Source organism: Pyxicephalus adspersus, chromosome 10 (assembly GCF_032062135.1).
Source record: "Pyxicephalus adspersus chromosome 10, UCB_Pads_2.0, whole genome shotgun sequence".
Lineage (NCBI taxonomy): Eukaryota > Metazoa > Chordata > Amphibia > Anura > Pyxicephalidae > Pyxicephalus > Pyxicephalus adspersus.
In genome coordinates this window covers 57,469,091-57,483,752 of record NC_092867.1, presented here as the reverse complement: position 1 = coordinate 57,483,752, position 14,662 = coordinate 57,469,091, and the positions used below count along the sequence as shown (strand labels likewise).

The following is a 14,662-nucleotide window of genomic DNA, read 5'->3' as shown; positions in this document are numbered from 1 at the left end:
TGTAACTGGTAATATTTTCCCCCTACCTTATCTCTGATTTTCTCCAGATGGACAGTACATCAGCCCTGACGTGGAAGATCTTCCTATAAAGTGGATCACATCAAGTTCTCTGGGAGCAACCTCCAATCTACAACCAGTCCTTCCGTGTGTCGATCTGTTATTTAACCCCCCTATCCCAGTTGTCAATGTTCCTGATCATTCACCTCCCATTACCCATCATACAGATCATAGAGTGTGTTATATTTGTGGGAAATTTTTTACCAGGAATGAAACCCTTACCATCCATCACAGATACATGGGGGAGAAGCCATATTTTGTGTGCGGGAAATGTTTTCTTCGAAAATTGTGCTTTATTAATCAAGAACGAACTCAGACGGAAGAGAAGCCATATGTGTGTTCAGAATGTGGAAAATGTTTCAGCCAGAAGTCAAATCTCACCTTTCACCAACGAGTTCACACTGGTGAGAAGCCATATTCTTGTTCCCAGTGCGGCAAAAGTTTTAATGTAAATGCTCGCCTTCTTCAACATCAGAGAACTCACACCGGGGTGAAGCCATATTCATGTTCAGAATGTGGTAAATGTTTTACTGAGAGTTCAGCTCTTGCAAAGCACAAAAGAATTCACACAGGGGAAAAGCCATATTCATGTTCAGAGTGTGGGAAATCTTTTACTCAGGGGTGCCATCTTGAGTTACATAAAAGAACTCACACAGGACAGAAGCCATATTTATGTTCTGAATGTGGAAAATGTTTTACTACAAGTTCAGCTCTTGTTAATCACAAAAGAACTCACACAGGGGAGAAGCCATTTTCATGTTTAGAGTGCAGAAAATGTTTTACCCGGAAAAAAAATCTGTTGTTACATCAGAGAGTTCACACTGGGTGAAAACCAAATTCTTGTTGAAAATGGGAGCAGCGTTTTACTAAAAATGCAAATTGTGACACCACACATAATGAATACTCATAGAGGTGACTGTGAAGGTCTATACAAACTAATGTGTGTTGAATAAAGGATGGCCTAGGACAATTTGTTTTCCTTTCTCGTCTGTTAAGAAACACATGAAGTCCTGTACTTTTGGATTATACATCACAGAGGAAGCATCTCCTTGCTACTCCTACAAGCAGAAGTCATGTAGATGCCGAATCTTCAATCTGTTTCTGTAGCCCACCGAATGTGGCCATCCAGTCCTCATCTGCTTTCAGTTCTATGGGTTTCATGTCTTTATTATTATTATTACACAGTATTTATATAGCGCCATCATATTACGCAGCAATGTACAAAGTCCATAATCGTGTCATTAACTGTCCCTCAAAGGAGCTCACAATCTAATGTCCCTACCATAGTCATATGTAATTAATGTAATTTTTTTTTTTGAGGGGGAAGCCAATTATCCTCACTGCATGTTTTTGTGATGTGGGAGGAAACCGGAGTACCTGGAGGAAACCCACGCAGACACGGGGAAAACCTAAAGCATCACCTTGATAGTGTAGACAGGCCATTCTCAACTGGAGTTATTTGGGGGTTCCTCGAACTGTGGCTGATTGATCTCCAGTTTAATGATACCTGCATAGTTATGGGCCAACACCACTTGGTAGACCCAGCATGACTCTAAATATATCTTTAAAGGTAGTATTCCTTAGTAAACCTACTATTCAACTTTCCAAACATGTCTGTTGCCTGCTTTCATTGTTTTTATTTTGTTTTTTATAAACCCTACACCTATGTAATATTATTGATGATGGTATGATTGTTTATCATGGTGTATTGTTTGACAAGAAAACCAATAAAAAAGGCTGAAAATAAAGGTAGTATTCTACCGACATCTGTAAGGAGGCTGTTCTTGAGAAGGTTTTTTCCACTGACCCTAAAAAAATTGGTTTAAACAGGAGTTTGCTAAAACCTGAAAATAATCCCAAATATTTCAGCAAAGCTGATTTAAACACTAGAGGTTTTTGACTAAAATGTAAATGTTCAGCAATCAGTACTGGAACTCACACATCTGTTGTAGTGTGTGGGCCTATTTTTGGACATCCAGAGAAGAGTTGCTCTTCCTCAGGGAATTTCCAGAATCTCTGACTTCAAGTTGTCAAGTTCAGGAGTTATTCTACTCTCTGCTTTTTCATAAAAGTTCTAGGTCTTACAGTAGCCTGCTTTGAAATTTTAAATTTGCAACTCCTTAAACACCTATATTACTTGTACACGCCCCTCGGGCTTGTTTGCGAACGATACCCTTTTATACATCACCTCTCCTTGAACTTCTTTGCCCAACCTGTTTAAAGAACTTTTTTCAGAGGCTTCAGGACTCAAAATCAATATAAGTAAATCAGAGGCCCTCAACCTCTCACTTCCTGAAAACCTGTTATCTCTGTTTAAACAAAATTTTGAATATAAATCGAATGCTAAGGTCATAACCTACCTGGGCATTTAGATTACCCCTTCATTTCAAACACTTTTTAAAGCTAATTATTATTATTACTAAACTACCAGGCTCAGTACCTAAACTTCACTGCAGATTAGTTGAATATATATTTTCTTAGCAGCTCATATCACGATCGCTTGCTATTGGAAAGCCTCGGCCATTCCACTTGATTTTACTAAACACAAACTAAACTGTATCATGACAAATGATAAATGAACCTGCACCTTGCAAAACAACATGGATATATTATATTAATATTATTACACAGTCCATAGTGGTGTCACTAACTGTCCCTCAAAGGAGCTCACAATCAAATGTTCCTACCATAAATTCTATAAAACTTGGGACCCGTGGATAGCCTACACTCAACACTAATTTTTCAGTGAGAACCTTTCCTATTTTTGAATTCTCCACCCTTCCCTGTTCTTGTCTTCCTCCCCCACTTCTTTCCTTAAGCGATACCTATGTTATTTGTTACATGCTATTTTTTGTGTGACTATATTTTGATTTTTTTTTTTCTTTTTTTGAGGAACTTTTCTTCACACTTGACATTGATATAATTAATGTCTCTTTTTTTGTTTAAATTGTTGTAAAGTCATTCCTCTCTTGGTATGTCTTTTTTATGCCAAATTTGGTATTGCGGTTTATTGCTGGTCACTTCAGCCCTCATATATACCTGTTTAAATGCCATGCCAGTTTTATTGAGACTTTGTTATTTTAATTCATATTCGGCTGAAGATAAATTTTTTCTGTATTTGTTACCGTATGTAAGTCATAAATGTGTGGAGTGTTTGTTTTGTTATATTTTTATATACAGTATCCACTACACAACTGCTGTAATCTATGTCCACAGTTTACAGTATATTAGTCTGGGGGGCAATTGGAGGAATTTGTCTTACAATACTGGCCATTGGGAACAATGTCACCCTTACAGATAGGCAAAAAATGATTGGAGGTAAATTGACTTGAAAGGCACAAATTTCTCAAGGAAGCCCTAACAACCTCTTTAGGAACCCTGGTTGAAAAACACCAAAAAAGTGACACTTTACAATTGCTGCTTTGGGGGTAGAGTTTTATGGGTTTACATGTTAGTACGAATGGGTGTTATTTAATTTGTATTGTATCTACCTGACCTTCCTGAGGGATCTCCTTAAGTTCCTGTGTGGAGCCCTGGGCATATAAAGGACAGGGGCATCTCTCTGGGGTATTTCTGGATCTATCTGTAGGAAACAAACACACTGACTGAATACATTGTTTTTTGGGCCTGATTTATTAAAGCTTTCCAAGGCTGGAGAGGAATACTTCAATGAACCTGGGTGATAGACAAACCTGGAATGGATTTCCTAAAAGACATTTGCTATTTGTTAGCAAATGTTTCCAATCCTGGACCAGATTAATTCCAGGTTTGTTGGATCACCCAGATTTACTTATAAAAGTGTATTCTATCCAGACTTGGAGAGCTTTTCTAAATCAAGCCCTATGTCTTTATATCAGATGATCAGATGTGTATTTAGGTGGATCCTCAATACTCCTCTCTCCCCGCATGTGGTTCTTTAACCTCCTTGCTGTGGCTCCCTTCGGCCGCCAACAGGAGATCCCTGATAGGGGATCCCCTTCCTTCCTTGGACACTGCAGAGGAGGGAGATTCCCCTTTTGGCTTTCTGATGAAAAAGGCTACTCGTGAAATAAATCTACCCAGGGGGGAGTGTACAAATGAGCGTGTACAATGACATCATCGTCAGGAAAGTATCACAGCTGTGTGTGTGTATGAATGCTGCATGACATTTTCTGCTGCCTTACATTTCTCCCAGTACAAACCTCTAGATCTAATAAACAGTATGTCCTTCAAATCTCCCCACCTTTAACAACTTTCAAAATGTGGCCGTCATAATGATAAAAAAAAGTTAAAATTGAACATCAGGGTTGTTGTTTTAAAAGTAAGTGTGTCTAGAAGCCCGGAATTAAACATACAAATTATGGACCCCCGGTGCAACGTACATAGCAAGGAGGTGCGAACCCCACATTTTTACCTACCTGTCACAAAACCAAAAATGTAGGTGCAAGTGGGGGACACCTGTGGCTGACACCCCCTAAAATTTCATCACTAAGGCACCGTCAGAACATAAAGAACTCTGCCCATCAAAAACATCTACCTGTTACACATTGCTGGGCGCTTCTAGCACCTCAACCCCAATTTTACAGGAACGAGGGGGTACAGGTGAACAAAATTAGAGGTGCAAGTGGGGGACACCTGTGGCTAACACCTCAAAATGTCATCATTAGGTCATCGTCAGAACATAAAAAAACAAAAAACTAGTTCTCCCTAGGTAGATTTTTTAAATGGATATATTTTTTATAGCGGAGCTATTGCGCGGGACTCAAGGGAGTCCCTGCTGCTGATAGGAGTCCTGTGTCCCATGTGTTCCCGTTTCCATTATTGCACCACGTTTGACACGGGACTGTATACATATAAAGAGAAGCAGCTCCTTAATCTTACTCGGCACAGAAACTCTGATACTAAGGCTGGAGACACATAACCTCACGAATGGGCAGCAGAATTCAAATGTAAGTTTCCTAATATGTATATGAAATATTACATTGTAATATTTGATATACATAATTGTGTGTAAACATTTGATATACAGTACGTAATTATGTAGGCTATATAATAATTTATTTATGTAACTTCATATTAATACTATTATATACATTAAATTACTTATAAATCTATTTATCAATTAACAAACAAATTATCTACTCATTTGGGGAAAATTAATTATGATTGCTGGACTTTAAAATATAAAGTATATGCAAGAAAGAGCTGGTTACTTTAATCATAAGTATATTAACCACCTAGCCATTAAGCCCGACCTTCGTACGGGCAAAAAAAAATGGCTAGGATGGTTAAGCCCGTATTTTTGTCACATCCTTACCTCCATGGTCCCGCTGTGCACATCCAGCGTCGTTTTCCTATTCCACTACAATTTAAAAAAAAAATTTCATGAAAAACAGTGGATCACTTTTGGTACAGAAATCTAGACCTCAGTGTAACGCTCAGGTGGTTAAATCCAGTGAAATACAATAAATATTGCACAAATTTATAAAAAAAATCATGATACTAGGGGCATACTACAGTGTTTAATTTATTTCAAAGTAGGCCTACACATGCACACTGCACTTCTGTTTGTTGTATTCTGTTGTTGTAACAGGTAATATTCAGAATTGATTAATACTTTTAAAAGTGTATAGGCTCTGTGATGTTTTGCAGCTTCAGAATTTTTCTTTAGTGGAAGAGGGGGCAAAATGGCTTTTTTGATAATAAAGGTGGCCGACCCCTGGTTTAGAGCAATGTGTCCCAACCAGGGTTCCTCCAGAGGTTGCTAGGGGTTCCGTGACCAATAAGCAATTTTTGCCTCTCAGGTCCGTTTGACACAAAAAATCTTTTTGGCTATGTATAAGGGCGACATTCTTTCCACTAGCTAGCAATATAAGAGGCATTCTTCCTACTGACCACCACACTAATATATTGTGAGCTGTGTATGTAGTAATTTAAGCAGGAGTTCTCTGAAATCCTGTGTTCTCAAGGGTTCCCCCATGTAAAAATGCTGAGAAAGGTTGGTTTAGAGAATAAAACTTGGGTGCTGCCAACTTTGTGTGTTGCATCATGTAGGTTTACTGCAACCCATTAGGAGGAGAACTTCTATGTGCCAACACTTGTTGTTAATTTGCAATATACTGGGCCAGTATGAGAAGATATGTGATACTTAGTGACTCAGTCCAAGCGCAAAATATGAGTTCTCCAGCAAACCCGGCAGAGACCCGTGTATTTCTATATTTTCATTATCTTACTGATAATTATTGCATCAATAATGCTTTAATGTGCAATAGAACTCCAACAAAGAATGTTACTTTACTTGTGTGCCCAGATTGAATGAGGAAGCAGAAGATCTGTATGTGAGGGATGATGATGATTTGTGTAGAAAGGAGAAGTTTCCCCCAGAGATCAAGACAGGTAAGTACTAAACACCAAATCTAGAAAAGAGTAGGACAGTATGTGCCCAGTGAGGGAGTCAGGAGCCATCAGTCTGGTTTAGACTCCGGCTGTCCTCCTCACATCATGCCATTGTGTGTCACCAGTCAAGAGACGTGACCAGTCTCCCCCACATACACTCTCTGGGGTCTCTCATACATCTCAGGGGGCTTCACTCTCCTCTTTATTCACAGACCTCGGGTACACCGGAGAAATGTCAAATCTGAGGAGGAAGAAGGACAAGTAAGAATTACAGATGAGAAAACTCTCATAGGCATTTGCAGAGCGCTAAATACAGCAAATAGTCCTATTTTGAAGGTCTTTGTAAGTATTAATGTTCTTTTCAATCTCCTATTTCTTTCAGATGAACAATAGATCAGGAACAACATGGAGGAGTTTTCAAGTATTTTTTCCAGAAAGCCCAACATATTTTGCAGTACTGTAAGTTCTCCAGTGGGGGACCCTTTTTATTCAAAATTTTCAGCCATCACTCCTGGTTCATTACCTGATCCCTCTACTACTGGAAGGAATTTCCCTGATGCCAATTTTATAGAAAGGGAACATATTATGATTATAGATAGGATTAAGAGCAGCAGACTGTTCATTGCTTTTACAAGCTTTTGCTGCTTTTACATTCTCTATATTGCACTGTTTATTGTATTGTTAGCCAGGGCATAGCTACAGTAGGAAACTGTATTTTTTTAGGCACGTTTCAGTATGATGAGTTTGGTCTTTAGGTACAGTATACTCTGATTTTGTAACACACTCTGTGTGTTATCTGTATGTGTTTTCCATTGATGCTCACTCGTGCCTTGTATGTGTTCTGACTGGACACACTTTCCCATCTTTGTGTTTGCTCCGTGTGTTTGTGTGTACCATGCAGGCTCTGAGTTTTGTTTTGCATTGTGTTGTATATGACCCTGTGTGAGGCCTCTGCAAAGACCTATACAAATATTATCCATACCCTGATGGTCACTAGTTGCACTTTGCTACGAACACCCTAAATGTGACAGCATGTTGGCCTGACCATAGGCAGCTCAGAAACTAATCACTGCAGTATGAGTGTACCCCATACTTTATTCACTCCTATTTTTAACTAGCAAGACATGCACATCTTATCAGGGGTCAACTCTAAGTAAAATATTCCACTGTTAGATACCAAGATAGGAAACATCCAACATGGTCACATGCAGCCAAGGACCATGGCTACAAATAGGCTGTGTGTGTGTTCTTTGTGCTATTTGTACTCTGCAATTGTCTGCCCTAGCCATCACCAGTTTATTTCAATGATGAGTATACTAAAAGGCATAGAGGAGAGGGTGGTGGAGGTTAGTTCAGCAGCACTGAGGAGAGCAGAGTGGTGCATGGTTTTATGGTATTCTAGAAAACTCATAAATCCTGGTCACTTACCAGTTTGTCTTGTAACAGCTCAGATTTACTAAATCTAGCCTGGCTTTTAGCCAAATTGTCCAGGAATCCAATAAGTTAAAAAAAAATAAGTTTTTTTCCTCAACTGGATATGTTGAGGATGCTTAGGAGATGGTTGTTTATTTTTTTTTTATGGGGGCTAGAAGTAGAAATTCCATTGGTGGATTTGTAAATGTTGATTTTGCCTATAGGTAAATGTATGTACTGTCCCCTGTCCCCAGGCCCCTCTTCCAAGTCTTATATTAACTTTTACTTATTCTAGAGAGATATTGCCCATAAGGTCAATTCATACTCCATGCTCCAGAGTATCAGCTTTATGATCTTTTACCAGTGAGCAGATTGTGATCAAGTAGATGTAAGCTGTACGTGGATAACATTTATTATAAATTGATAATTTGCCAACTACACAATATTGCTCTGTATCGGCTTCCTGATTGTAACAATGATATATTATGCTCATGCATCGTGCGTTGGCACGATCACATGTAGCCCCAATCAACAGTGTATGGGATTAGTCACAACACAAGGGGAACAACTGGGAGACAGCTGGATCACCAAGGATTTTTTAAATAAAATCTGCTGATTTTTAAAAATGAATCACAATAACACATATAAGACACATTGGTCTAACAATGTTTAAATATTTTGACACATCAGTTAAAGCTGTCCCACACAGAACAAACAAACCCATGGCCAGCCACTATTGGGAATTAAAACATGGATAATCCTTGGATAATCTTCTACATTCCAAATGGGTTCATGGATGCGCCCTGCTATGACTCTTTGATGGACAAAAGGATAGGATCTAGTAAAACATTTCCCACACTGAGCATGAATATGGCTTCTCTCCAGTGTGAGTTCTCTGGTGTCCAATAAGATGTCCAGTCTGGGTAAAGCATTTCCCATGTGTGTATTCTCTGATTAATGGTAAGGTGTTCTATTTGAGTGAAACATTTACCGCATTCGGAACATAAATCTGGTTTCCCTCCAGTGTTCGTCCTGTCATGTTCGATAAAAGGGGATTTACAAGAAAAAGATTTGCCGCATATGGAGCTTGAATATGGCTGCTCCACTGTGTGGTTTCCCTGGTGAGAGATGAGGATCACTCTCTGGGTAAACATTCTTCCACACAAAGAACATGAAAACTTTTCATCAACTCTTTGATCATTGGGATAGATTAATGGAGGAGAAAGATAAGGAAATCTTCAACCAAGTGTTGAGGGATCAAAGGAAAGATCTGGTCCAGGAAAAGCTGAGTTTGGATTTGGTGGAATGGGGATTTCTTCTGCAGAATCCTCTCTGAAATACGATTCCTGATGACTAAATGGGACATCTCTTTATGGTACACTCCATGTGTTGACAATCTGGAAGAAATGGAGATGAATGAATGAACAAATCTTGGGAACATTAGGCTGATGGCTCCCCACTGGGCACATACTGTCCCTCCATTACAGTCTACTGACAGAGGAGGAAGGGGGGAGATTGTTGTAGTGACTGAACAAGAGAAATCTGGGACCCTTTTGTGGATTTAGTGTTTATTACTTACCTGTGCTAATCTCCGGAGGGATTTCCTCCTCTTTACATAAATCATCATCATAACTGCTCATATATAGATCTTTTGCTTCTTCCCTCAGATCAGTCTGGTTCACTTCTGCCAAAACCTACACAAGAAGACATTCCTTGTACTAAAGGTAATGTACAAAATGTACTTGATTAGTGTACATTACTGTATATAAACAAATCACAGGAATTATGGGGGGCGTTTTACTCCTTATGAATCCTGTAGGACGCTTTATACATATCTAGCTGTCAGCGTCTACTACTAGGATTCCCAAAGCAGGATTGACATTTTTATTGCTCTACATGTAAGTTTAACTTTGGATAATTAACTTTGGATTCCATCTACCTGATCCTCCTCACGTTTCTCTAGATGTTCCAGTGTTGAATCTTAGGAATACAGAGGACAGGGACATCTCTTTGGGATATTTTTGGATCTATCTGTAGGAAACACACACACACTGACTGAATACATTGTCTCAATGGCCCTGATTTATTAAAGCTCTCCAAGGCTGGAGAGAATACACTTTGATCAGTGACGCTGGGTGATCCAGAAAACATGGAATGGATTTCTTCAAAGTCCTTTGCTATTAGTTAACAAATGTTTTGAAATGTGGATCAGATCCATTCCAGTTTTGCTGGTTCACCCAGCTTCACTGATGAAAGTGTATTCTCTCCAGCCTTGGAGAGCTTTACTAAATCAGGGCCTATGTCTTTATATCAGAGGATGTGTGTATAAAGGGGGATTCTCAATACTCTTACAGTCGACATTCAATATTTCGTCAACCTCGGGACCCGAGGAGTGCCGGATTTTTGTGGGTTATACTTACCTCCACACACAGGCCAGGCTTTCTCTCTGCACCAGCGGACATGTGGCACAGTTCCAAGGAGCAGGCAGCAGAGACGTCTCAATGTGTATTTAGTGTGGTAAGCAAGACCTAACAGCTGCTTCTGCAGAACAGCGCCACCAAAACATCAGTGGCCAAACAGTGTACTGCAGTCCCTGTATTGAAAATGCGATCTGAAATTCATGCCTGATAACTGAAAGAAACAGATTATCGATGGTTGGATTATCGATTGTCAACTGTATTTACCCAGTGATGTGGCGGGCAGCTGGTTACCCATCATCTCTTCAGACATATAGAAAGAAAAAATGACATCCTGCTAAAACACAATGATGCAGTCACCATCCAGACATATCCCTTGTCTGTTACTGGATAATGTCCCATAATTTCCGTCACCACTCACTTCCCCCGTCAGTTATTTAATGATCTCGCTGGTGACTTTTTTGACCTTCTTGTACTTTTTCATGGAGGAACAAAAATTGGGCTTGGGGTCTTCAAAATGTTGGACCGATCAGGCAACTTAAAAGCTATATAATTCTAAGTTGAAAGCCAAAAACACAAGAGTGTTACCATCCAAACTAGGATCAACTGGTCACCAGGTAGATGATCTCCAGGGTGAGGTCCAGAATCCTCTCTGTCATGTTAATCCGTTCCTTCTCCATCCTTAGTCAGGTTGATCTAAGTAGAGAAGGTTCTCAATTCATTGCTTTTTACATACGTGAAACCATTTGGCTAAATCAAGAATTAACATTTAGAAATCAGAAAAATTACATCTGTGTAAATATATATAGAAATATGCTTAATATAGGCCTGATTTATTAAAGCTCTCCATGACTGGAAAAGATAGGCTATCATGGTTGAACCTGGGTGATTTATCAAACACATGATAGTCTATCTTCTCCAGTCTTGGAGGGCTTTGATAAATCAAGCCTAATATCTGAAGTCTAGGCTTCATGGGAAATAGAAAGTTATAGGGAAAAAGACAGCAACACAAGAGACTTCTAATGTCTTGACACCATGATGACACCAAGATAGGAATAAAATAAAAACCATGATGACATGTTCTGCATCAGGGTTGGACTAAGGGTTTTAGGTGAGGAAGGGCTGGAAAATATCCCCATTGGGAGCAACAATGGCAATGAGAATCCACAGATAAGGGATTATAAAAACTCCTTGCATATGATGGCCTGGCCATGACCATGACCCTGGTAATGAAAGGTTAAAGTGCTAAGCATAGAGTCAGTATTCTCCAGCAGTTTCTCAACCAGGGTCCTGTGGAAACCTGGGGTTCCTTCAGAGGTGGCCAGCAGTTCCTAAAACAATGAGCAATTTGTGACTCTCATGTCAGTTACCACTGACACCAATAATCTTCGTGGCTATCTGTAAGGATGACAGTCCTCCCAAAGGCCAGCAAGGAAGAAGGAAGGAATTTTTCCTATTGACCACCACACTAATGTACTCTGGGTTATAGATATGGAAATTATAGAAAAAGTTCCCTGAAGACCTGAAAGTTATTTCAAGGGTTCCCAATGTTAAAAGGGTTGAAAAAAAACAGGTCTACACTCAAAATATTAATATTATTAATAAACAGGATTTATATATCGCCAACATATTACGCATTAAATAGGGGTTGCAAATGACAGACAAATACAGACAGTGACACAGGAGGAGGAGAGGACCCTGCCCCAAAGGGCTTACAATCTAGGAGGTGGGGGAAGTAGCATACAATAGGAGGGGAGATATGGAATGGTAGGAAGTAGTAAGGGTTTTAAGAGACAGAAGTAAATGGGTAGGCAAGTTTGAAAAAATGGGTTTTTAGGGCTCTTTTAAATGAGCAGAGCAAGCCGAATAGGATGGGGAAGACCATTCCAGAGAGTCGGGGCAGCTCTAGAGAAGTCTTGTAACCTTGCGTGTGACAAAGTTAGGAGTCAGTCATTGGTAGGTCATTGGAGAAGCAAGGAGAGTGGCTAGGGAAGTATTTTTGTACCAGGTCAGGAGGGTAAGTGGAACAAGAACTATGGAGGGATTTGAAGGCAAAGCACAGGAACTTGAATTTAAATCTAAGGTGAAATGGGAGCCAATGAAGGGAACTACAAAGAGATGCAGCAGAAGAGGAGCGGAGGGAAGGATGGATGAGTCTGGCTGCAGCATTCATAATAGATTGTAGAGGAGAGAGTCGGGTTACTGGAATACCAGAGAGGAGGAGGTTACAGTAGTCCAGATGAGATATGATAAGAGCATATACAAGAAGTTTGGTGGTCTGTGGGGATAGATAGGGGCGGATTTAGAAGATGTTGCACTAATGAAATTGACAGGACCTGGAAATGTTCAGTTTTATCCAGGTTGAGTTTCAGGAATCGGTCAGACATCCATGATGAGATGGCTGACAGGCAGCATGAGACCTTATGCAGGACTGAGGGAGACAGGTCAGGGATGGACTGATAGATTTGAGTGTCATCAGCATACAGATGGTACTGTAGGCCAAAGGAGGATATGAGAACCGGTCCAAGGACTGACCCTTGGGGAACACCAACAGGGAGAAGAGTGGGAGAGGAGGAATTACAATTGAAAGAAACTTGAAAGGAGCGGTCAGACAGATAGGAAGCAAACCAAGAGAGAGCAGTGTCACCGATACCAATGAAGCATATGATTTGTGTTAGAAGGGGGTGATCAACAGTGTCAAAAGCGGAGGAAAGATCAAGAAGAAGGAGGATGAAAATTTTGCCTTGAGACTTAGCTCTGATCAGGTAATTGGCCACTTTATTAATAATGAAAAAAACATTTAGTTGAATTTCTAGGTAAAACCCCTTCCATGTTTTGTTTAAATGATGAGTATTTAAAAAAAATGCTGTTCAAGCTGCAGAAAATGGTGAGAACTATTGGCTATTGTGTGCCTTGGTCTGCAAAATCCCTCATTATGAACGAACACCTAGAGAAGATGGCTGATAAAACTGCAGAGTGATGACCCAATGGCGCTAATGTCAAATCTTCAGCTAATAGCTAGGTGGCTTCTCCTTTACTAACATATAATGTACGTTTGCCATACCCAGGATTACAACCTGGATGGTATTTTACCCTCACCTCTGTAATATTATCTACCTCCATAGAGACCCCAATACACCAGAGAAGACTAATTGCCCCAGTGCAGAACCTACTGACTCCTGATTGTGTAATGTTCTGAGGACTGGTCACCTAACCTACAAAGTCTCATGACCCACTAGTTCACACAGAGAGTGCTGGGATCCCCTTTTCTCGTAAGAAGACATTACTACCTGATCCTCACTGGACACCCACTCTCCAAATTCATATCCTTTAGCAGGAGTGAGAAATAGGGATGTGTTCCAAAGGGAGTTATCGAACAGATCAAATTTGTTATTGCCAAGCCAGGTATAGTGTAATAAGTATAGGGAGAGTGAAAAGTAGCTTTTTATTGCCAACTAATAATGTTTAAACAAAAACGTCCTTATTATAAGTATTCAAAGTTAAAAGAGAAAGAGGAGAAGAAGGCAGGCTTTTATAGGCATAGTTTATAAAAAGAAAACAACAATGTATTAGTTTAGCACGTGTCACCTACGTTAACAGAGATCTACTATGCTGTCAAACTTGAGCGAACACACAGATCCTGTACTATAAAGGTGAGAATTATATACCCATGTGTTACATTCTCTCACATGGGGTAATCAATCATAAACAAGAAGAATGAATAAAGAAATTAGTATGTCTCACTTCCCGACGCATTTCACCTATTTGGCTTCCTCAGGGGATTTTTGAGTCTTGAATGACTGATTGTTGACGAGCACATGCATACAAGGAAGTGATTAATGTTAACTGACCAATTTAAAAGATAACTGAAGTGTAATAGTTTTCCAAGTAACAGACTGTAGACTATGTTTGTGTAAATGTTATCGCTGATTAATTTGGTGTCATTCGGTAAGTATGGATTTATAGTGGAGTCCAAAGGTGACTATTAATGGTATGCTATGTATACAGATCCTGTACGGTGTAATTGCTTCATTACCAGGAAATATTTTCTGATATGTGATACATTTTTGTTGGAGTCTTCGGATATAACGAGCTATGGCTAAGTATAGAGCATTGATATATGGTGAGCCATGCACGGGTGAGAAATAAACTTTGGGAACTTTGACCCATTTTGCAGCATTGGTTTTTAGTGGGGCAAAACATGGAGTCTGGCAGCAAGTCATGAAAAGGACCTTTCCTGAAGGACCTATATCCGAAAACTCCAAGAAAGGTGTATCTTGCGGAGTCAAGCACTAGGTACTCGGCATCATTTTGATAGTGGCTTTGTCTCTTTTGCAGTATTGGAAAGGGTCTCCCCCAACCCTAGAGGGGGAAATAGACAGAACCTTTTTACAGTTTAG

General features: G+C 39.7%; 1 protein-coding gene across 1 annotated transcript in view; it reads left to right on the top strand.

Moving 5' to 3' along the window:
* The window catches only part of LOC140338898 (uncharacterized), a 47,562-nt gene that overhangs the window by 4,337 nt on the left and 28,563 nt on the right, over nucleotides 1-14,662 (top strand). Inside the window, 2 exon segments of the mRNA XM_072423216.1 lie at nucleotides 48-899; nucleotides 6,645-6,693. Of these exon segments, the coding sequence (XP_072279317.1) occupies nucleotides 48-899; nucleotides 6,645-6,693 (901 nt within the window).